The 24,895-nt window shown below is 31.3% G+C and overlaps 1 protein-coding gene across 1 annotated transcript; it reads right to left on the bottom strand.

Moving 5' to 3' along the window:
• Positions 1-85: 85 nt before the first annotated feature.
• LOC122055974 (agamous-like MADS-box protein MADS4) lies at positions 86-21,295 on the bottom strand. The gene is made up of 8 exons (XM_042617685.1): positions 21,090-21,295; positions 17,014-17,092; positions 1,268-1,329; positions 1,022-1,121; positions 864-905; positions 730-771; positions 350-498; positions 86-214 (listed from the first exon to the last, which is right to left on the bottom strand). Exons 1-8 carry the CDS (start codon positions 21,272-21,274, stop codon positions 127-129), a joined length of 747 nt encoding a protein of 248 aa, XP_042473619.1. The 5' UTR covers positions 21,275-21,295; the 3' UTR covers positions 86-126.
• Between the last annotated feature and the right edge of the window lie 3,600 nt (positions 21,296-24,895).

Consider the following 24,895-nt stretch of genomic DNA (forward strand, 5'->3'; position numbering starts at 1 on the left):
TCTAGTGACCACAAACAAATATCTGAGTGAAGGATAGGCCTTAGGAATTTGCAGTAGAAACAAAGGTTTACTGACATACAACACAACACAACACACAGAGATGCAATTTAGATTTGATAATTGTTGTTACAAAATCCATCCTCCAGGCATGTAGCTGCTCACACTTGGCCCTGGTGCTGTTGCAGCAATTGTTGCAATTTGATCTGGATGATAACTGGAACAGAAAAAGGAGATCGTACATATAAATTAAATTAAATTAAATTTGTTGGTAGATGATCAGCCATTACTCATCCAAAACATCCTTTCTACAAGAGATGAATTAAACGGAATAGAATAAGGATCGAATTACCCAATCTGAAGTGTAGGTTCACATTCTATTTGTTGAACTATGGGTTGAAAGAACCCATCGCCCTGTGGTTGAAGTTGGGGACGACCATAAGGTATGCCATCAGTACTTGGATCCCACAGCTGTTGGTTGGCTTGGGGGCTTTCATTTAACTATAAGAAACCATGACAAGTTTCTCAATTTGATTAATATCATTATGTAATTCCAGAATGCGATTTGACTATGTATAGTGTTGATAAAAAAAATTAAACAATTTTAAATTTAACTTTTTTTTTATAAATTTGATTAAAGGATGATATTATCTGTAAAATAGAATTAAAAAATACTTAAAATGTACTAATGCACTGAGACTATATAGTTAGCAGGTAACATTAGCTGCTTACTCTTCTCTTCAAAGCCTTGTTAGCTTCACAAAGCATTTGTTCCTGTCAGGATCAACAATCTTGTTACTAATTGCCTTGAGAAATACAAAATGATTGTTATCTAAAGCAATTTGCATATTTTTACTATTTAGTACCCGTCTTTGGAGATCTGTGAGTTGATCAAGCATAAACTGTGTCTGAGAAAGACAAAGTTTAGTATCGACTATATGTTACAAACCATTCACAATAAAATATACAAATCAATACAAGAAATTTAGCAAGTAAATATTCGAAAGTAATGTCTATTTGTTACCCTTGTTGATCTTATATGTAGTAATGATACATCAAGTTGCCGCTCTAGTTGTTCAAGATCCTTGATCGTGAGCGGCCCCAAATCCTCACCCAATAAATTTCTGAAATAAAAAAGATCCTTTTAAGAATCAATAGTAAAAAGGTCAACCCATAACCATGTTTTTTTTCTTTCTTTCTGTATTTCTACTTGAGAGATTGTCATCCAATGTATTTTGCTTAGCTAAGCTCAAGAAACAAAGTAGTTCACCTTTGAGATCGCTGCAAAGCTTCAACACGTGCCTTAAGTTTCAGATACTCCTGTTGACTACTCTGTTTCCAATACAAATATCAGCATGTTATAGATTTAAATGATAACTAAAACATACAAACTAAGAATAGTAGAATCAACTATCAAGCAATACCCTATGTGGAGGTTAAAGATGGACATAACCATTGAAGGCTTCATGAAGTTGGAATCAGATTCATCTTATAAGTGGAGCTCAAGCCAATTGAGATAGGTGACTACGGGCATGAGACACTCGGATTAGAGCACTTAAGTGGCAATAGATGACCTCGTCACAAGCGAGAACCTCAATGGTAGAAGAGAAGAACCACCTACTGGTAGATAATGGGTGAATTGGCTTTGAGCCTTACTGGTAAGAGAGTGGTTCACACTGTAACAGTGAGAATGGAATGGCTAATAAATTGCCTCATGAAGCTCTAAGAAATAATTGTGAATATGTTTGTCTATCTTCCCTTCTTGTATTTCTAGGAGATATTCTACTAGAAAACTTAGCCTAGTATAATTAATTCTCAATAAAGGCCAACTAGCTAGCATTTAGACCAAAAATAATACGTGCAATTTGTTCACCATATAAATTGAACTATTTAACTACAAGTATCTCATTATCTAGCTAAAATTTAAATGCACAATATATCTAAACCAATTAATCTAATTAGATGATACCTACTAGATGAATAAAACTAACATAAAATAGTAGGATGCAATACGAAAACATATATTTTTTGTTATATATAATAAAAATATATATTAATGATAAAATACAGCTAAAATATAAAGCATAAGTTAATTTCAATTCACAACTAAAAAGTATCCTTGTTAACAATTGATATTACTAAATAACAACAAAAAGATTAATTAAAAAAAATTATATTCTTATTTTACTATTCAGATACTCAATACCCAACTAGCATAAAACATGAACTTGTATAATACCTGAATATGGAAACTCTTAGTCCATCTCAATTAATATAAAGAGAAATGATATTCATCTAGAAAATTCTTAAGAATAGACACATAAATGATGGGACCCACAAAAAGTGAAATGGTGGGTCCCATCTTTATGTGTCTATCCTTAAGAATTTTCTAGATGAATTTTCTAGATGAATATCATAGCTCTAATATAAATTAGTATATTGACTTAAAACATGCAAGGTGATGTAAGCTTCTAATTTACATATACTTAAATCTATAGTGGAGGGAAAACATAGTTAAACGGTTCTATCTTACTTCATAGAAGTGAAGTGGATTGTGTATATTCAGTTAGTAAGAAGTGAAGTCAATTGCATATATATGGCTTGTTATTAACCATTAATTGATCATCATAAAGTCATCAAATGCAAACCCTATTTCTATTTAGAAACTTCATTCATATCCATATTAGCTCCATAAAATGTATACCACATCTAATCTTATCATGTTCGCATGTACTTTTGCCCCCATGGGCTTAGCTGAGATGGTAAATGATGACAGATTTGCCCAATGAATGAAAGGTTGAATCCTAAGACTGACGGAGAATAAATCCCTATACTTTGGCACAATTCACCCTTCCATCCATCTTACCTCTCAATTATTATGATTTATCTCCCTTGTTATGGTCCTAAGGTGGACTAATGGGGTGTTAGGGACGAACGTAATCACCTTTTACCCAATGTTTGTATGTATTTCAGACAAAGTACTCATATTCGATGGACTGCCATTATGATTATTTGAGTTGCCAAATGAAAATTCTCTTCTTCTCACAAGATAAATGGGAGGTTATAGAAGACATCCAAATCCACTAAAAGATAGACAATATTGGTCAGAATATCAATAAAAGGCCTACATGGAGAAGCAAAAAAAAGCAAATATATTTTAAAATCTCCAACCGTGTGTAAGCAAAACAATCTTCCCTCTTATTGTGGGTTGAAAAAGCTAAAGAGGATTAAGATAACTTGAAAAACAAATTTCAAGAAGATGCAAAAGTAATTTTGATAAAGCTTCAAACACGTAAAGATGATAATAATATGACAATGCAAGAAAGTAACCACATGGAAGACTTTCTTACAAAAATTTCTAAAATTGTTAATCAAATGAGAAATCTTGAAAATGTGATTGAAGAAATGGAAATTATATTTGAAAGTTCTTAGGAGTTTTGTAATTATTATGAACTAACAAGTTCTCTCCAAGCACATGAAGAGATTGAGCAAGACTTCAAATCAAAGTTTAGATCAAGTTTTTCATGCAAAATCTGTGATAACAAGATGCGAATAAAGATTGCAAATTAAGAGGAGTGCTGAAGTCTAATTTGAAATCTCAAAAAATAAACCTCATCCATACCTAAGCTTCCATACAAGAATAAAAAATGGTCATGGATACTAAGCCAAAGCACTCCATGCATTTTGAAACTTTTATGTCCTGTCTCTTCTCCATGGCTTGTAATTGTAATAGTTAACAAGTCTTTTATGTTATCTAGATTTAGAATTATATAAGAGTTTTATACAAAGGAATGTAATCTTAGAACATGATGTAATGTGAAATAAAAGACAATTAAACAAAGTTATTAATCTCTTATTTTCCTTCTTGATCCTATCAACAGCTTCCAACATCAATTATACAATAAATCATATAGAAAATAACAATTAGTAATTGCTAGTTTGGAGCTTTTAATGTACAATACTTTTTATAACACATTAAATCGAATTTCAAAGGTATCAATATATCTTGCTCATACATAAAATCTAACAAATTAGATAGCTAATATATCTTATGTGACTATTCATTCATATCACTTGTTATTTTATAAACATAACTACTAAGTTAAATTAATTTTTGACATATTTAAATAATATAATTTCTCTATATAAAATGTTCGAATGGATAAACAGAAGGATTTGACTTATATTTTATTATCATTTGCTATGCTCTATGTAATTGTTGGCCTAGATAATAACAGAATGCATTATTGATGTAAAGATGAGGGAAATTATACGTACACTAATCCAATGAATTTCTTATAGTGATTTAAATTTATTGTTTAGTGCTCTTGTGCATTGTAGATATAATTAAAATAAGATATGTTGAATCAAGAAATAAAGCTACTGATTTTAATTGATAGTTACGTCCTCTACAAAATCTAGATGTAATTAAAATAGGGTATATTGATCCACGAAATATATAAGGATGAATAAAGAACATTAGGCAATCATTGGTCATTGATTCCCTCATCCATATGCTAACCTATTCTTTTGAATCTTAAAACCCTATGTTATAATAAATCCTTCCAAAAGAGACATAGAAATTGGAAAATAATGGATATTATGTATGTCTAATCCCACTAGGTGGGTCAGTTATATGGATTCTTTTACACTATTCGCCTCTATCCCCTACTATATCATCATCTATACTTAAATAAATTTTATTTTATTTTATTATTGTTAACTAAGTATTTTTTTTGTCTTCCTCTCCCTCGTTTAATGTGTGTATTTGTAATAGTTTTATATCGTCGAACTGGAGTATTTAGTAGTCATCTACATATATATTTGTATCATCTTAAATGTGTCTGTCAAAATTTTCCTTCAATAGATGCATCTCCAACTTTCTCTCTAATATTCTCATTTCTTATTATGCATTCTTGTATGTACATACATCCACATTAACACCCTCATATCTGTAACTTTCATCTTTTGCTCATGTGCTTGAATCATAGCCCAATTTCAACATCATATAACATAACAAATCTAACCGCCATTTTATAGAACTTCCTTTTAAGTTTTAGAGATATTTTACGATCACATAAAATTATTGACGCTCTCCTCCATATTTCAACCATCATGCTTGTATTCAATGTAAAACATCTCTCTCAATCCCTTGATTATTTTATAAAATTGATCCTAAATACTTAAAGCTATCAGTTCCAGACAACTCGTTATCTCCAATCTTAACAATTATCTCATTATGTCTAATATTGCTGAGCTTAAATTTCATATATTCTATTTTTACTCTACTAAACCTAAATTATTGTATTTCTCGCCAAGATTCTAGTTTAACATTTACTCCATCACGTGTCTCGTCCATAATTAGTATAAAAAGATAGGGACTTAGAGTTGATTCTTGATATAATTTTATCTTTATTGGAAATACTTCAATTAATCCATCTAAAGTCTTCAGGACATTACATTCTCATACATATCTTTATTTAGTTCAATATATATTACGATAACACATCTCTTTTTTTAGAATTCTCCATATAATTTTTTTTAGAACTCTATCATAAATTTTTTCCAAGTCAATAAATATCATGTGCAGATCTTTATTTTACTCCTAATACTTTTCAATTAATTGCCTAAAAAAATGTATAACTACTATTGTCAACCTTCTAAACATGAACCCAAAGTGATTTTCAATCACTGTGGTCTCCTTCCTTAATCTTTTTTCTATTACTCTTTCTCAAAGTTTCATGAAATGACTCATTAGTTTAATACCCTTATAGTTTATACAAGTTTGTTCGTCTCCCTTGTTCTTATAGGGAAAACTAAGTACTTACTCGCTATTGATCAAATATTTTTTTATTTTTAATATTATATTAAATAATTTTATAAGTCATTCAATACTTTATTTTCCTACACACTTTTATACCTCTATCGGAATATCATTGAGGCCAACGACTTTTCTATTATGCATCCCATTTAAAGTTTGTTCTATTTTTAAAATTTAAATTTTATACTCATTTAACATACTTAAATTAAGTTGGTCACTTAAACCTTCATTAAAATGTTGATGAAAATAAAATTTTCACCTTTCTTTTATTTTTCCGTCGTTTACTAGTACCCTATTATATTCATATTTAATATATTTTATTTGGATAAAATCTCTTATCTTCCTCTCTCTCACTTTAGCTATTATATAAATATCTCTTTCCTTTTCTTTTGTATCCAATTTTCGATATAATAATTTAAAATTTTTATTCTTTCCTTCATTCACTACTTTCCTAGTTTCTTTCTTGGCAATTATATATTTTTTAAAGTTTTTCTCGTTTTTATAAATATATAATTCCTTATAAGTTGTTCATTTTTCTCTTACTTTCTTTTGTACTATCTCATTCCACTACTAAAATTTCTTACTTGGTGGTGCATGTATCTTTGACTAAGTGAATATACTCTTAGCTACTATTTTTAACTTTCTTATCCCATGTCGTATTAAAGCCACCATATATTTTGATCAGGGATCCTCTGGTCTAGGATCCCTGAACCAATCCTGGACCCCTACTCATTTATTGGTGGGGTGGATTATACTCCACCTGTTAAACAGGTGGGGTCTAGCTCACTCCACTAATGAGCTTGCAAGGCCTCCCCTAGTCCAGAATATCCTAGACCAGAGAATCTGCTCTGATATATTTTACCTAATACTTGTACTCCTACCTTCTCCTTAAATATATTTTATTTTTTATCTTTTAACTTTCACCACTTAATTTTAAAAGTCGTATATATTTTTCTTCAATTAATACTACGCTTAAAACATATATCCAACACTACTATAATTATATTATATTATATTATATTATATTATTACAAAAAAACATTATAGTGAAACTATTATTTTTTTTCCATTCAAATTAAGTTATAAAAAATTAAAGAAATGTGAAACTAAACAAAATTCATGGCATCTTTCTATGATTAGTAACATCAAAGAAATACAAAATTGAGTGTCTGACATAAATGATATTATTCATTGATATAATAAATCATTATTCTTGAACAATACTAAACAAAATACTTTTCTTTTGAAACAAAATCTTATAGAATTAGTTATATATTATATATTGTTGATAATATAGTTTAGGATTCATTATTTTAGATAATTGGAGTCAACTAAAGTATTTTCAAACCCTCGAATGAATTAACTGACATCAATTGGAGTAATAATTTTATAGTCCCTTGTCATTTTTTTCTAAAAAAAAAATCTTTTAAGATGTCCATCCATATCTATAAAAAAATATATATAGAATTCGTGATCTTAATTACTTTTGAGAGCATTTGTAAAAACTAATGAAAATGTTAACATTAATTACTTCATTATTTTTTATTTTTTCATAAATATTATCCAACTGATACACTATAAATCAAGCAGTATTTAAACAATAAAATAGTTCAAAAGTGGGAGTTAACCATCTTCATCCCAATTAACCATTTTGACACACTTTTATATTCCTAGAATCTCATAAACTGAGACTTATGCTAATGGTATTTTGATGACACTAATATTGAATAAATTATATAAATAAAAAAGTGTTTTCATATTTACATTGTAATAAATACATTGTTAATTGTGATTAAATCAATTGAACACTCATGTTAGATTCCCTCTTGAATGTCAATAATAGTTTTGAAAAAATAAAGTGTTTGTGTTGTAGTTGTGCCAGTAAGAAATACTTAAGAGGATCATGTGTCATATGATCCTTACACCTAGACATCTCTTTTCTGAGATAGAAATGGGCAAATAACCGTTCAACTCTAACCCAAGAACTAGGTCTCGATAGTCTGAACATTTTGTTAATACTGCATAAGAATAGTGATTTTTCATTTTATTTTATCAAACCAAGTCAAACTCTAATCTTATATGAAGCATTCTTCAATGGAATAATTAAGTCTACAAATGAACAAATGTTCAAGGGTCTTTGGGCTAGGGTTAGTTAATAGAGATATCTGGGTTTTTTTATTTCTAATACTCGAGGGCATGATCTTAAATGGGCATTGAAGATGAATAGAACACTCTTATCAATAGTTCATGTCAAGAACAATAGAGAAAGAAATATCATTTGACTAAGGTAATTGCTAATATTGTATGGTAACTTGATGTCATACCTATACAATTAACGATTAATGCCCATCATAATAGTGATGATGTCTTATGTCTATAAAATATTTTTTATTAGATATGATTAATTTACTGGAATTGAAGATAAAATAATTTAAATGACTACTAATTGTCATAGAAGTCTTTGATAAACTCATTGTGTTCCTTGGTCATAATGATTATGTCAATTCTCGTTCCCATGAAACTTTTGTAAATGATCTTCTTACATTCATTCATGAACAAATTTGATATGAAAATGATTCAACTCATTATATTATATAGATTAAAGTATCATCGGAAGAAGCAGTTGATTCAAGTATAAGTTAAAGTGTAAAAGATATTGAGTGATAACATCCATGAAGATAATCTTAGAGAGTTGGAACCGACATGGCGTGCTATTTATGATGATGATGTTTTTCCATTTTACTGTTGGCCCAGTGCTAGATAATATAATAGGATAAAACTTCCTTAAAGGCACTCTTTAAACACCATCACATGAAAGGTGTTTCTATTAAAGCTTCACAAATCTTAGCAACACTATTCTTATAGTATATTTATTTTTTTATAAGGAAGAAAAATAGTAATAAATATACTTTAAGATGAGCGTTTAGGGATTTAGAATTTCAGGAAGTTTAAGGTGTATATAAAACTGCTAATGTCGGCCTCAATCCCAAATGAAAAAGGTTGATGATTACGTTAGGTTGTCAGCTAGCATTAACTATAAATGAATTTTCTATGAATGAATTTATCAAACTATTATATTAATGCTAACTTATTTTTCAGAATAAATATGTTGTAAAATCCGATTATGTCTTAGCAAGGACTATTATATCTCATTGAAAACTTAGGTGCAAGATTAAATATGTAAGAGTTCTCACATCATATGTTAGATAAGAATAAACATTATAGGAATATCGATTGTCTTAGATTTGGAACATGGAATATAGAAATATTTATTGATAAAGCAATGGAGGTAGTAAATACGATGATTAGAAGAAAAATTAATATTTTATATTTACAAGAGATAAAATAAGTAGGAGAAAAGATAAAGATGGTAGAGAACTTATATTTTAAATTATAGTGCACAAAGAGTAAAACAAGAAATGGAGTAGGTATTATTATAAATAATCCATTAAAGTATGAAATAATAGAAGTAGTTAGGAAGGGGAATAACATTATAACGTTCAAAATAGTAATGACGAAAAAAATTATAAATGTAATAAGCATATATGTATCTCAAATAAGATTAGATGAACATACAAAATATATGTTTTGAGAAGACCTAAATGAGATAGTACAAAAAAGCTCACCAAGCGAGATGATTTTAATAGGAATAGATGTAAATGGACATGTATGAGTAAGAAATGAGGAATATGATATGATGCATAGGGGTTATGATTTTGAAATAAGAGTTAAAGAAGAAAAACTATATTAGATTTTGTAATACCATATGAACTTATAATAGTTAATATATTTTTTAAGAAAAGAGAATAACACTTGGTTATGTTTAAAGTGAGAATAATAAATCATAAATTGATTTTCTGATGGTCAAAAAATAATAAAAAAATTACAAATATTGTAAGATCATCCTTCGAGAAAAATTAACTATCCAACATAGGTTAGTAGTATTAGATTACGCTTCAAGCATAATATCAGTAGAAGTAAAATATGTACGACTCTTAAAATCAAGTGGTAAAAGTTAAAGGATGAGAATCAAAGTATCTTTAAGAAGAGGGTAGAAGTACAACATTAGGACAAATACATGCGACTCAAATATAACTTAGAATAAGATGACATTAAATTTAAAAATGATAGCCAAAAGTGTATTCGGTGAGTCAAAAGGGCGTGCACATCCAAGTAAAGAATCTTGATAGTGGAACGAAAAAATACAAGAAAAGTGATGGAAAAATGAATTGCATATAAGTTATTGTACAAGAAAATCTAAAAAGTGTATAGTAGCCAAGAAATATACCAATAAAGAAGTGATTGAAGTTAAAAATGAAACTTTCAAATATTTATATCGATAGTTGAATATAAAAGAATGGAAAGGGGCTTCTATAGAATAACTAAAGTGGAAGATGGAAAGATAAGATATCTTATTTAAATAATATATATTAAAAACGAATGCAATAAAGTACTAGTGAATGATGAGAAAATAAATGAGTAATGAAAGAAGTATTTTTAAATTTTTTTAATAAAGGTATAGGTGGCCACATTAGCATAGGTAATATAAGTAGATCAGGGGAGTGTAGAAATTTAAATTTTTATCAGAAAATTCAAACTTCAAAAGTAAAATAGACTTTAAATGGGATGCAAAATAAAAAGTGGTTAGACTAAATAATATTCTGATAGAGGTATTGTAGTACCTAGGAAAGTAGGGTATTAAATGACATAAAGTTATTCAATCTGATACTGAAATTAAAAAATATATATCTAATCAGTGGAGAGTAAGTACTCTAGTCCCCCTATATAAAAATAAATAAGACATATAAAATTATGTAAATTATAGGAGCATTAAGCTAATGAGTCATACCATGAAATTTTTAAAAAAGTAATAGAAAAAAGATGAAGGAAGGAGATCACAGTGATTGAAAATTAATTTGGATTTATGCTTGAAAAGTCAATAATAGATATAAGATCCGATAATTAAATAATAAGTGTTATTGGAGAAATAGTCATACAGAATTTTCTGAGAATCTTTAGAAATTTTTCAATATTTAAACAGAATTTGTATGACACATTTAAGTGAATGAGTCGATTAGGCTTAAAGAAAACATGTTTAGATATTCCAATTAACTTGGGAGTTGATTGGATTAATTAAAAACTAAAATTATATATATATATATATATCAACCTAAAGTTTATTTTCCCTATTCCTTTCTCATCTCCCCGATTCCTCTCCTCCATTGCCAAATTCGCCGACACCACACTTGACGCCATTGTCGGCACCACTCGACCGTCGCCAACCATTCGCATGATATCCACCGATGATGCAGCAGTCGTCACGGGAGGCGACGCAATCAACCCGAGCTCGGCTCACCCTTCCCCTCTTTCAAGCCGCCCTCCTCGTGTCGTCGTGCCACGCCCCTCTCCCTCCTATCCTCTTCATCGCTGGCGTACACCACCATCGGCTCCTCATGAGGGATCAAACGTGGCAACGACGGGAGTGGAGGACAGCCCCTCTCATGATCTCCTCGCACCAAGCAACACCGACGTTGTGCCCTAGGTCTTGATTCATTACCGGCCAATCACTAGGAGTTACCGATGCCAGAAAGGGGGAACGATGCAAGGAAGGCTAGAGATACCCTTCCTCTGGCTTGAGGACTGAATCAGAGCCATGGCTGGTGCCACCCGAGGGCTTGTCGGTGGCAGATCCCTAGCATTTTATCCACTGTCGCACCATCTTCCTTTGCTGTAGTTGAATTGCGGTCACTAACACCAAATCTCAAATGTAGCCGACATTTCATGTGGCCATCAACAGCCACTGCACTCCCTCACCCTGCTGAGCTCCCTCTCCACTAATCACATTAGGGTGCTCTGCTACCCTGTTGTCATCTTAGAGGTAACTAGTTGACCCTAGCATAAGATTTAGGTATGAGATCTTTACGTGGTGCTGATTCGGGGTATCTGTTTTAGAAGACAGCGGCTTCGCTTGGTTTTAGCCACAGCTATCGGCAGTGGAGTTTCTCTAGCCAAGGGTCAACAGTTGTGCGATTGGAGTTAGGTGAGTATTTGCATTGATTTGTGTATGAATTTAAATCTAAATTGAGTGTGGAATGCTTAGAAAATAGCTAAACCAATTTAATTGTGAGGTGATTAAGGCTAATTGAGGATTAAACCTAATTTAATGAAGAAAATGGGATTAGAGAGACCTAAACATCTATTAGGGTGTAGGCATGGATCGTGATAGTATTAGGGCTACCCTAATTGGTTTAGGGAATCTGATTTAGCTATTTGATTCATTTGAAGATAGCTAATGGTATACATTGATATAGGACTTTGATTGAAATGGGTGGCATGACGTGGGAATCATTTGGCATGGACTACATATAGAGGCGGGTACTTCTTGACTTGTTTATATAGTACTTTGACTTTAGTGTATGAGCTATGTTTAGATAGGTTGTTGTATTTACCTTGACTCCACTGGTATTATTTCATAATCTTGACACTTAGTTGCTTGATCTTTGAGATGATCGATTCCATATCTATACAGTCTTGTTAGCCATCTATCATATTTAGTAATTACTGGATATCTTATTTATTTGCATTTATTATTGTATATACATGTACCAGACATGTTGGTTATACTGTGGCATAGCTGTTTGCTATATCTATGATAATGATTTTTCGCATATTGCTCATCATAGTATTTCATGCATGTCGGTGACTATGTCTCCCTTGTTGTTGAGAGAGTCATCGGCTATTGTTGCTCACTCGGTCGCTCGGGGTAGTGTGCTTAGAGTGAGTGTAGTTTGTCTTTACGTGCCTAACTCGCTTCACTCAGGGGTAGTGTTAGCTAGAGTTGTGAGCAGTATGGACCCCGTTGTTTTGTAGCTAGATAGCTACTCAGCAAACTGTCCACTCACACCACTCAGGAGTAGTGGCTGTTGGTAGTGTGTACAGTTGTCATTATCCCAATCTCTCGACCATACAGGGATCGTGGTAGCTGAGGAGTAGGCGGGAGTGATCATGCCATGTATATGCATATGATATGTGATTGCATATCCTTATGATTGATTATATCCATATGTCTGTTTACATATAGTTGAGATATGTCAGTTGTATGTACTTGACATTGATCTGCTTATTGGTAGCTGGATAGACCATATATGATGCTTTAGTAGATACAAGTAGTTACGTTGTAGATTCACTTTTGCACTTGTAGTTATTAGGTGTTCGGCACACCATTCAAGTATGGACACTTATTATGGTATTACTGTTATGTTTGTTTATTATTCCCCATGAGACTGTATATCTTTGAATCTCTAGATATATATTACGTTCATTTACTATCTGTCTATTACCCACTGAATCATCCACACTCACCACCCTTTGAACTGATTTTTCTTTCGTCAGGGAGCAGGTAGAGGAATTATGAAGTCGCTTGGAAATCTTGTCCGCTAGTTCCATGTCACCTCGAGCGATTTCTTTTATTATTGCTTCCACTCGCATTATTGGTTTTGTTATTATACTTGTAATATGTATCTTCTGTGTGGATTTTTAGACTTGTGGCGTCCTTTTATTTGGTTATGTACTTGTTGTGTCAAGCTGAGCCAGCTCGTAATTAGTTGTGCTATTTTTATGTTTTGCTTATGCATTCCACTACGTTTTTGGTCCAGCCATGTGAGCTATATATTATCTTATGTGGTTGTATTTTTTATTCCAAACATGTGGGTTGTAGATATTATTCTTGTATAGTCAAGTGGCTTATGTATCCAAGTTTTAATATTCATTGTTATAGGGGATATGTTATCCAATTTTCGTCGAACAATCTTACCCTCGGGACGTGATAATAGAAGCTATATATTTTCTCAAACAACTAATTGAAAATTATCAAAAAAAGAAGTAAGACATACATATGATATTTGTCGATCTAGAAAAAAAATTATGAAAGAATTTTAAGAGAAATTATATGAAATGTATAATTACAAGGACGAAAGCTCTAGGTAGATTAATTGAAATTTTTCATATAAAGATAAGTCTTTATTTTTTACACTAATCATAGATAAACTCACTGAACACATCCAAGATACGTTACGATAGTGCATGTTGTTTGTAAATGATATTATTTTAGTAGATGAGACATGTGAATGAATAAATGCTAAGTTAAAATTTTGGTTGAAATACTAGAAGTGAAAGGCTTTAGACTTAGTAGAGTAAAGACAGAATATATGAACTTTACATTTAATAATATTAGATGTAGTAAAATAATTGCTAAGATAGGAGAACGATTAAATGAAAGCTTTAAATATTTAAGATCATTTTTATATGGAGAAGTTAAGATAAATATCTTACATAGAATACAAATAGGATGATTGAAATAGGGGACAGAATCGGGTGCTCTTTGTAATTGTAAGGTATTTCTAAAAATTAAAGAAAAGTTTTATAAAACTGTGATTAGATCTACTATGTTATATGAAGCTAAATATTGAGGTATGACTCTAGCACACAAACATAAGTTGAGAGACATAGAGATGAGGATGTTAAGGTGGATGTATATACATATGAGGATAAACATGATAACAAATGAGAATATTAAAGAGAAAATTGGAATTGCGTCTCTTGAAAAAAAAAACTCTAAGAGATGTGTTTAAGATTGTACGAACATGCACTTAGACAATTAATAAATATTTTAAATATGTGATATGAAAGTATGATAAATATGTACATTAAATGAGGAAGAGAAAAATCAAAGAAGACTTAATTAGCAATGATAAAATAAGATATTTTTTTAAAATATAAATAATGATAAAGTAGGAGATAGATCCTAATGGTATAGAAAGATCCATATAGACAATCTCACTTAGGGAGATAAAACTTGATTATTGTATTTGTTGTATAAGGTGGATGTGTTTTTAATCTTTATTATAACAAGTGTCTTTATTTTGATAAAAAAATTAAATATGTATAAGGTGCACTTATTTAATTGTAGTTGTCTATTTATTTAGTTATAACAAATATCTTTGTTAATTATCACAAATGTCTATATTGGGTTATAGTATGTGTCTCCATTTAGTTGCAATATGTGTCTCTACTTAGTTACAGTATGTGTCTTCATTTAAATAACGGGCCTTTTCTTAGTTATAGAATGTGTCTTTGTTTGTTTAAAAAAGAAAAACTTAACTAAAATGCAGTGCTTTTATTTAGTAGTATGTTCCTTTGTTTAATTATAGCTTATGTCATTTTCTTATAGCAAGTGAATGATAAAAAAAAAAAAGTAATCACAATGCTAGTGCGCTCGTTTAATTATAATAGATATTTTCATTTAGTTTTAGTAGATGCCTTTGTCTAATTGTTGTATGTGTTTTCATTTTGGCGAAAAATTAACTAGAATGAAGGTATATTATTTAGTTATAATAGGCGTTTTGTTTAGTTGTAGCATATGCCTTTATATTGACAAAAGAAAATTAACCAAAATGTAGGTGCTTGTATCTAGTTATATTAGGTGTCCTCGTTTAATTTTTTTAATAAATGATACATTATGATTCATATAGTCTAAGATTTGTGCATAAATGATACATACATTTCATGTGATCATGTGTCTAAAGCTAATGGTAGTTACATTGTAGCAATAAAGGTGATTATGCTAGTCCAAACGTCCCTCACAATTTGTCCTAGATTATGTAAAGAGAGGGTCAATTTATAGTCACCTCAAAGTGGCTAGAGGGTGGAAGAGGGCATGCGCCCATCATAAATTGATCTCTGCTTCATTATAATAAATCTGTCATCCTCTAATCAATTGGATATCTCCATAGAGACAAAGTTAATGGAAGTTATAATATCATGATTAGAGGTATATTATTGTCAATCTAGGTTATGGAAATTTAGGATTAAAGGGTCTATATTAATCTCTTATATTAATGATATTCACGTGAGTTTTATCCTCTTTGTGATTTTTATTTAATGTTGCATCAATTTTCTTTAGGGTCATCTTTGTCTTAGATGATGAGATGATGCATTAATGAGTGATGTCAAAAAAAATAATTATAAACCTAGAAGTTAGTTTATCATTGTCTCTACGAAGCGAGGCCAGATCTTCTGGTCCATAAAATGTGGATCAGGGGATGATCTACTTATATGTATTGATGAAAATTAATGATCCCTACCTATTATATAGGTAGAGGTCATTAATCCCTATCAATATATATAAAAAGATCATTCTCTGATCGATAAAAATGGATCAAAGGATCTCATCTGCTAAGGAGCGATAGAAAGTTTACGATAATTTTCCCCATGCATTTAAGAGAAATAAAGGTGGCAATGTATGAGAAAAAGAGCAAATACTTTAATTATGATTTTTGTTGGTGTTGTTGCTGAGGCATACCAACCTCCACATCAACTTTTGGATTAGTTACCTATGATTTGTCTTCTTTTTCAGTAATCCTATATTTAATTGGTATAGATAGAATTCAAGTTTTATATCTCATGTTTATAATGCCATATTAAAATTAATTGGTTACCACTTATTCTTAAAATTAAAATTATTAGAAAAAAAGTAATTTTATCTAATGGATCACTGCACTTCACTAATTGGACATAGAATCTCTCTGCTAGCATCAAAATTAACAATTTAGCCTAGATATGAGTAAGTGCCACAAAATATATAGAGGCTTAATGCTATGGTAAAAGACGATTCGCTAGTACCAAGGTATGGGGGAGATATGCTTGGACACATCAAGTTTCGATCCCAATATGTCATATGGCAACACTCTATGTTTTAACCATCGCACTGGCCTGAGGGGATTGCTTAATACTATAATGATTCATGCATTTTAGGTGATTAATACATCAATGAGGACAATTAAAAAACTAAAGTGAAAATTATCTTACTAGTAGTTATTATCTGGTCAATTGAAGACCTCTCGAGTGATAATACTTTTCATAGTAATTATACCCAAGGGAGAAATAGAAAATAAATATCTCTTTAACTAGTATTATATTGTTCAGTGCAAAAACCCTGCAATCAATATTTTGTGTTCAAAATCTACACTCTTATTTATCTAATTCACAATTAATCATATGATTAAAATTATTGAGAAAGACTAATTACTTGAAGTATTCAATTATATGATTTTAGATATTCAATGAAATATTTGTAGTTAAAAGGAAAGAACTATTAGCATGTAGATAATGTCAAAAAACTTTTGAAGACTATTTACTTGAATCTCCCTTGATATCGTATTTGGCTCTGGGGCCCCATAATTACACTTTTGGTACCTCTCCAACGTCTTCAATATGCTACAAAAGTAATAAAATAATTTCATTAACTAGAATACCAAACCACAATCAACTTTTAAGAAAAACTACATATACGAGATATTGTATATGAAAATATAGTTACAAATTAAGTAAATTATCCAAAATCAAACATAGGTACTGTTTTTGTTCCATGGTTCCTGAGCACAATTGAGCATGTGTATAGGTGAACACACAATTCATATCGAATTTAAAAGAAACAATCACCATTGTTTGAATTTTCTTGCATATTTTACATTCAAGACAAGATCTACGTGTTTAGTTCATTCCATCATAATAGTACAAACAATCTGAGCCCAGTCTTTGATCCAATAGATACAATGCATCAAATACTAATTACAAATTTGCAATGAGCTTACAAAACAATTCATTACGTCAAGTATAGTTAGTGATCTCTTAACAAAAAAGAAAAGAAGAAATCAAGCTTCCGTATAAAAATAATCCAGCAAATAGCATATCAAGTTAATAAGAAATTGTATATTCGATATGGAAACTAAGATCGCCAAATTTGAACTCCTTCATGATTGACCCAATAAAATGATCCATTAAATGCAGTAATGTATGTCCATGAACCGATCTAGAATGTTGACAATCAATTTCATATTTATATTTAATTAGTTAAAGGTTCCATCAAGTTAATCGAGATGAATGCCCTCCCTTTAAGGATTAATTTTTTGGATCACAGAAGCAATATTCACAAAATCCTCCCTGAAGATTCCTCAACAGTTTCAAATGTAGATTGTTAAATAGCTGCAACCATTGACATGGGAACATGATCCATATATCATCTATATTATGATCTCACTACTAATTAATTGATCTAATTATAGCACTGAAAAGGATAAATAAATGTAGCATGTAGCTTTCAACTGTGCATTGCTCTTAATTTTTGTTATAATTAAGTTTGAGGAGTTATGCATATATTGAGGATAAAAACATGTATCCAATTCGTTAAATCACTGACGGTTTAGATTCAACAGTTGACAAATCACTAAATTGATCAACAGTCAGCTAAATCGTTGACGGTTTAAATTTAAATATAATTTATGTTTATATATATTTTGAGATAAATTAATTTAAGCAACATACCACCAAAGTGGTCTCTTATAGAAATTAATTTATTTTTAAAATATAAAAGGTTGTATACTTACGACTTATGTAAGTATTTCACCGGCCCAAAGGGAGATCGATATTTAACAAAATTGCAAATACACTTGTAGCAATAAATACGTAATGATTATTTGGTTTTACATATAAGCAACAAATTAGATCAAAGGAAGATTTATACATTGAGATCGCTCTCGAGGTTCTCTTGCATTACCATAAAAAGCTATATCAAAAAGATCTCAAAAGATATGATATGCAAAATTATAAACCAGGCAATACCCTTGTGGCTAAGATAAATTTAGTCTCAATCAATACTCCAAGAATCACTTTGAGGAAAAAGAAATGCAGGAGATTCCTTATGCATCAGCAGTAGGGAGTCTAATGTATACTCAAGTTTGTACATGTCTAGACATTGTGTATGTTACAGGGATGTTGGATAGAGAGCAATCCAGGATTAGACCATTAGAAAGTAGCCAAATGGGTCTTGCAATATCTGCAGAGAACAAAGGATTACATGCTCGCCTATTGAAGATTAGATTACCTAGAGATTGTTAGGTATACTAACTCTAATTTTGCCGAATGTCAAGATAGTATGAAATTTATATTAGGATATATCTATCTATTAGCTGGGAGCTATCACTTGGAAGTGTACCAAGCAATCTCTTGTGGCGTTTTCTACTATAGAAGGAGAGTTCATAGCATATTATAAGATGTTCAATCATGGAATATGGTTGCAAAATGTTATCATAGGCTTGTGCATAATGGATAGTATTTATAGATCACTCGAATTATTTTGTGATAATAAATTAGCAATTCTGTACTCTAACAACAATAGAAGCTCGACAAAGTCAAAGCATGTAGACATCAAGTTTCTAGTTGTGAAATAAAGAGTTTAGAATGGATAGTTGTCCATAAAGCATATTGGAATAAGCTTCATGATTGCAAATCTCCTTACTAAAGGAGTGTCACTCAGAGTGTTTCATGAGCACACTGTTCATATGGGTGTTATGTCCTTAGATATTCAATTTTAGTGGAAGTTTATAATTTTGAATGCTTTCATATTATGGACAAATTTTGTTATTTCGGTTTGTTATGTTTTTAGAATAATTTTTGTAGAAATAATGTTTTTGGTTGATTTCCACACTGACTTTAATTATGATTTTATCTCAATAAAGTTTAAGGTGGACCAATAGGAAATTAATAGACATGATATAATCACATTGTATAAAATATTCTTATAACACATCCATGTCATTTAGTTACATCAATATACGTGACCATTGGGTTGAATTACAATAGATGTAATGAATACCATTTTGAACATATATTGATATGGTTAATGGACGGAATTAGTTACAAATATATTTTTTTAATGGCAGTAAATTCAAGCTTGTATAGTCATTTTTATAAAATATAATTATAGGGTTATACATATAGGCCATGTGGAATATTGTTGATCTTTAATCCAACGTTGGCCTTAGATGTGAAATAATTATGTACTGTGGGTTGTTATATTAGGTTAAGTCCAATTAAAGCGATCAACTTAGGCTTTAGGTATTTAGTCATTAAAATATCTAACAGGATATGGCCTTTTAATGCATAAAGATGGGTAATTTTTATTTTTACGATGGACTATAATAAAAATATCAAAAGCTTAATAGAGAGGTCATCCCTATAAATAAGGGGTTATAGTCCTTAGGTCACACAATGACGAGCCATTCTATTCTTCTAAATCTCAAGAAAATAGTGTTGATCTGGAAGGCCAACTCCACAAACTCCAAAAGGGTATTAAGCATTATAAATTCAAGTATGCATGATTATATTTGTTTCTTAATTCCTAATGATTAAATATGAAAGATCTAGGATTTATATGTGATGTTTTTACGAAAAACTTATTTTGGTATTGTTCATAACATGCCATTGCCATGGATGTATCCTGGTAACTGAAAGAGGATGACAAAATATAGTTTGATGGGAAATCGTGAATTTTTTCCCCCTAGAATGATTAATGAGATAATTTCTTAAGGAAACAGCTAGAACCCTCGAGGTTTCTTCACGAGAATGACAGATATGACCGTGCCTTACCGGTCTTCAGACACAATATATTCTTGGATAATTTCTGAAAGAAAATTCACTTTTTATACCCTTCCATTCGCCCTGATATAATGAACTGTTGGCAGAGGATAATGAATAATCAAAACTACACCCCAAATAAAAACCCTAAACTTTTATGCGATTGATATATATAGAAAAACGAAAAAGAGAAACCTCGGAATTCTCTCTGTCAGACTTTGCTAGCAATTAACTTTACTCTGGAACAAGTATAGGCTTTCGAAGTTACTTACTACTGTTGTTGTTATTCAGAAAACCAAAAAGAAAAGGCAAGGCAAAAGATCTGAAAGATAGAGATCTGATGCCGCAGCCGTAAGAACTGTAGCTATCTTCTAGTTTCAGTTTTCATTAGACTTAACACCAAAAAACAAAACTGTCTTTGTTCGATCAAACACAAATTCCCTATAAGCCCAAAAAGAAAACAGAGATGAGGCAAGTTGGAAATTTTGTTAATATTTTGTGAAAGCAGAAATTTCAGCATGCCATTTGAATGTCTGGACCATTGCATCGTAGCAATGAAGATCTGAGGGGAAAAAAAAGTAGCGGAAATTTACGAAACCGGAAGATCCATTCAATTTCCCTTTATCTGTCCCACTTCGTGGTATTTCCTCATAAGATCCAGTCAGTTTTCCCATTAATTTCTTTCACTAAAACGGAAATCCAGAAGATGAGTCGAAGCTTAAAACAGATCATAGCGGAATTTTATCAGATAACCAAAAAGAGAGTGATGATCCTATATCAAACCATTTTTTTCAAGTACCTGGAGCTGCTGGAGAACTCGTAGAGCTTCCCGCGGGTGGAGAAGACGATGAGGGCGACTTCGGCATCGCACAGAACGGACAGCTCGTAAGCCTTTTTGAGCAGACCGTTTCTCCTCTTGGCGAACGTTACCTGCCGATTGATCTTATTCTCGATCCGCCTCAGCTCTACTCTACCCCTTCCCATTTCCTATTCACCAGATCAACAACAACGAAGAGAGGAAAAAAAATATCAAGGAAAGAAGAAAAAGGAAGAACAAGAGAGAAAAAGATTTCTCACTTGGAAGGAAGAAACTAAACCCAACTTGCTATTTATAGGAAAGAGGAAGCCAAAAGCTACCTATCTTCGCTCTTTTAACCCTTGGAAACACCACATCCGTGGCCTTCCGCATGCTAATATCCATGCGGCCGAGTTACGCAAAGGGAGATGAGTCGGGCGAGTGCTTTTGACGCCGGATGTGAGCCTCGTACGAATACATTTATGCGGCTACGAGCAGAAGAGGCTTGACGACGAATTGGCGCACTAGCATTGAGGGGTGGCCGTGGCAGCGGAATTGAAGGCTTTGGTCCCAGCTGGTTACGTGTCCGTCAAGGAGGGGAGCATTTGAGCGATTCGGTACGAGGACCGTTGGAGTGGATCATGGGACGCAACCTTTTACCACTGCGCTATCATTGCCAGTAAGGATATATTGTGATTGATTGGGTGATTAAGTGAAGATGATAAATTCCTGATGCAATCACCCATTCACCCTCAAATAACTTAGGTATATAAGTGGGAGTTCAGATTTTCTACTCCGTAATTCTCGGTTTCTTCTTGCCTCTTTCTTAATTTACACGTCGAATTACGATCGAAATTTGGCTAAAATTAATTGTGACCGCTCATGTGTTCATCTTCCCATTTAAATTATAATTTTGGGTCGAGCCAAATATTAATATTTGGAGATCGTCAACGATGGATGGATTGTATGGTACTGAGTAGGGGTGCTCTGCCCATCACCGGCAACCTCTAGCCATCTAGTTTGACCTAAAATTATAACTTAGATAAGAAAGTGAAGATCACAGTCAATTTTGATCGGATTTTGACTGCGATCCGATGTATAAATTACAGAAGAGACCAAGAAGAAATCAGAAATTCTAAACAAGAGGATCTATACTCTATAAGTGAATCTTATGATTTATCTTCCATCATATAATATAAAAATAAACGGTCAAAAATATCTAGGATGAATTTAATAATCTTTTACTATAAAATAAAAATATCACAAATACTAAAATTGTATGTGAATTAAACCATCCTAAGATGATAAAAGTATTGCTATGTCATCCGCTAAGATCATCTATATATTTTTTAGAATAACTCTAATAGTCATGGAAAAATTTTATGAAATTAGGTAGATCATTTTTAAAATGAGTCAATTGGAATAACTGGATATTTATATTATCAAAATAAAATAAAAAATAAAAGTGCTAAATTTTTAGTAAATATTGTGTTAAATTTTACTAGGAAATTAATTTTCATAATTAAAAAGTTGAATATAAATATAGACGAATATATCTAAATAATTTTTCAAATGAATAAAAAAATATATTTAAAATTATTCAAATAATAAAAGATTGATACGGTATAATAATCCAATAAAAGTATTAACTTACTCATAAAAGCGAATATATAAATGTTAAGTTAAGTATATATGAATATCAATCCATGTGGGATTATTGAAAAATTAAAAAATAAAAATTAATTTTCAAAATTTTAGTTTAAAATAATCAATTATTTTAATTATTTATTGAGAATTAATTAATAATTGATATATTTACTAATAATTAAAAGATCATTAATTAATTAATAAGTGCATCGGTGACAACGAATAATTATTAATTAATTTAATGAATGCAATGACAGTAAACTCCATCCATGCAGTAAAATTAATTGATTAATGATTTTGCCCCATGCCATAGATCTTCAAGAAGCCCTCACGCTGTCGAAGGATATAATTGAGGTTGTTATCATATCTCGCAGATCAAGAAAATATCTGACTAATTTTAGTTTTTTAATTTATTCTTTCCTAATAACGTGAGACAGTCATAGGAGCGATGACCTATTTTACGTTTGACAGGATCAAAAATCCCTTACAACACTTATTAATTCTCAAATTTCATAAATTATTTTTGAAGGAGAGTTTTGACATAATGTTATTATCATGTGATCAAAAAATTACGGATTCGAATCCTAAAAGTAGTCTTTTACAAAAAAATAAAATAAGACTACGTATAATGGATTCTTCCTCGGAACCCCGCATGATGAAAGTTTCGTGCATCGGACTATTCTTTTTATTCTTGACGGTTCAGTGAAGCTGCCTAGAGAGGGATTGAATAGCTTACATGTTAGAATTAAAAAGAAAAAAAATATTTTTTAGCAAAGACAACACGCGACAATTAATAATAAACAAATGCATAAAAATAAAATAAGAGATTAGAAATTACTTAGTTTGTAACTGGATAACTACTAGTCCAAGAACTATGTAAAAATATTAAAAAGACTCCTTCGAGCAAAATGTCGGAGATGGAGTAGTCTCTTATAGAAGTTAAAGCACAAACATAAAAGACAATTACAGAATACGGAAGTTTAGATCAAGTATGTTACTATGTTGTTTTAACTTCGAGGAACAAGACTCTATTTATAGTTCACTGATCGAGTGTAGACGTTGGCTGACATGCCAGCTCTCAGGCGTCTGGACCATGTTTGGGCACCTAGACGTGGTCGCCAGTATTGATCCTCTTCGCAACGGCTCACTAACATAACGATTACCTTCCAGATGCATGGACCTGGTCTGGGCGCCTAGAGTCCAGGCGCATGGACAAGGCCAACTCCAAGTTAACCTTGGGTGATTCTCTAGTCGTCTAGAGTTGAGCTCACCCGAACCTAACTCTGTTCTTCTCCTCAAGCAGTTTTCCTCCTCGGCTTCTCATCTCTCAAAAGCACTGCATGCGTCCTTCTTGTCCGTCGGTGAACTCTTCCCCAGCTCCTCATCTCTCGGATGCACCAAGTCTGTCGACTCCCTTCTTATGTCATCTTTCTCGTACGCTGTGTCTTCTGTTTGATTTCTTATGTTCCTAAGTTCCTGCATACTCAAACACAAGACATCTAAATCGCATGACCTAACTTAGTTGATCATATCAAAATCAACCTGGGTACTTAAAATTCTCTCCCTCCTCTCTAAAAAATTTCAAGATTTCGAATGTTAATTAGGATTCAAAATTTAGAGTATTTCTATTTTAAGTTGTAGGTTATTATATTTTAGGAAGCAATTGTTAATAAATCATAAGCATTTAGATAGCATAATATCGTCTTATTGAAAGACAATTTAGTTTTTGTGTCGATCTTAAAATTCTTATCAAAGAGTCCGAATAAATTTATCTAAAGAGGTGTGAAAGGATAATTCAACGATCGATAACATTAATTTAGTGACTAACAAAACAAATTAATAATGACCATATCATTGTAGCAATAATGACGATATAGATTTGCTTAAGTAGGCCTTGGAATGTAATAACACTACTCTCTCTTTGACTGAACACGAGCAATTGTGATAAATCTCCATGAAATTGATTTATATAAAGCTTTTTGTCTATTTTTTATTGATTACAATTGCTTCCTAATCCACCAAAATCACTCACACATACTGCCTTATTTGAATCTGAATTTGTTCTGTTACTGCTTGAGTTTTAGTCGACTAAAATATTATTTTGGTTGACAAAACTAGATAAAATTTGAGACCTATTCTCATGCTTTCATTTTAGAAGACTA

The sequence above is a fragment of the Zingiber officinale genome, chromosome 3B (genome assembly GCF_018446385.1).
Source record: "Zingiber officinale cultivar Zhangliang chromosome 3B, Zo_v1.1, whole genome shotgun sequence".
Lineage (NCBI taxonomy): Eukaryota > Viridiplantae > Streptophyta > Magnoliopsida > Zingiberales > Zingiberaceae > Zingiber > Zingiber officinale.

Excerpts from the sequence above, each read along its gene's own strand:
- LOC122055974 (XM_042617685.1), bottom strand. The coding sequence starts at position 21,274 with ATGGGAAGGGGTAGAGTAGAGCTGAGGCGGATCGAGAATAAGATCAAT. Across the intron at positions 1,122-1,267 it reads GCTTTGCAGCGATCTCAAAG|AAATTTATTGGGTGAGGATT; the intron begins GTGAACTACTTT and ends TTTTTATTTCAG. Across the intron at positions 772-863 it reads TCACAGATCTCCAAAGACGG|GAACAAATGCTTTGTGAAGC; the intron begins GTACTAAATAGT and ends TGATCCTGACAG.